General features: G+C 52.8%; 1 protein-coding gene across 2 annotated transcripts in view; it reads right to left on the bottom strand.

Moving 5' to 3' along the window:
- The window catches only part of LOC108755372 (serine/threonine-protein kinase minibrain), a 96,525-nt gene that overhangs the window by 33,202 nt on the left and 62,615 nt on the right, over window positions 1–708 (bottom strand). For both annotated transcript variants that reach the window (XM_018498311.1, XM_018498312.1), the window contains one exon: window positions 157–407. In XM_018498311.1, the coding sequence (XP_018353813.1) occupies window positions 157–407 (251 nt within the window). The remainder of the gene's footprint in view (window positions 1–156; window positions 408–708) is intronic.

Raw genomic sequence — 708 nt, 5'->3', positions numbered from 1 at the left:
ATAAGTATTATATACACACACAATTTAAGTGTAGGCGTAATATGAATAAAATTTAATTTACGTTTTAAAAAAAAGGATTATTCGGAAGAAAACGTAAACTTTGGCGTAGCATGAAGCTTTTCGCAACAACGTAAGTCGTGACAACGGAGTTCTTACCTCGTTGATGTGCTTGTAGGTCTTGATGAGGTCGACGCTGAGTTTCCTGAGGGGCGCCGTCGCTGGATCGCGAAACCTGTGGGGTATCCTGGCCTGCATGGCGTGAATGTCCGAGGGGGTCTCCTGCGGAACCCCGCCGGCAGCCCCGCCACCCGCGGCACCGGCTCCACCGCATACCGCGGAGGGCATGGGCTCCTCGGCCACCAGGCGCCCGTAAAGGGGCGCACCGCCGGTCCCCGTCCTCCCGCTCACTGAAAGCACCAGGAGACAAACGGATCAATGCATGGCGACGGTCGAAGAGTACTCACTTTGATATACCCCGCGCGCACGTTCGGCCTTCGAGCACTGATGGAAGGGGGAGGGGTACGTATACGGGGAAGAGGGGTTACTATATCGAGCTTCTGCTCAATTAAGTTCTGCTCGCTGCTTCTTCCTTACTGTTACATGCGACCATCGGTCACAATTATATCGAGACATGCCACATCGAGATCAAAATGAGACATGGTCACCCCGCGAACGCAGAGAGGTACACAATAGTTATTGTGATCTTCG

The sequence above is a fragment of the Trachymyrmex septentrionalis genome, unplaced genomic scaffold (genome assembly GCF_001594115.1).
Source record: "Trachymyrmex septentrionalis isolate Tsep2-gDNA-1 unplaced genomic scaffold, Tsep1.0 scaffold87, whole genome shotgun sequence".
Lineage (NCBI taxonomy): Eukaryota > Metazoa > Arthropoda > Insecta > Hymenoptera > Formicidae > Trachymyrmex > Trachymyrmex septentrionalis.
The sequence above is the reverse complement of the archived record's forward strand: the minus strand, read 5'-3'. Positions and strand labels throughout refer to the sequence as shown.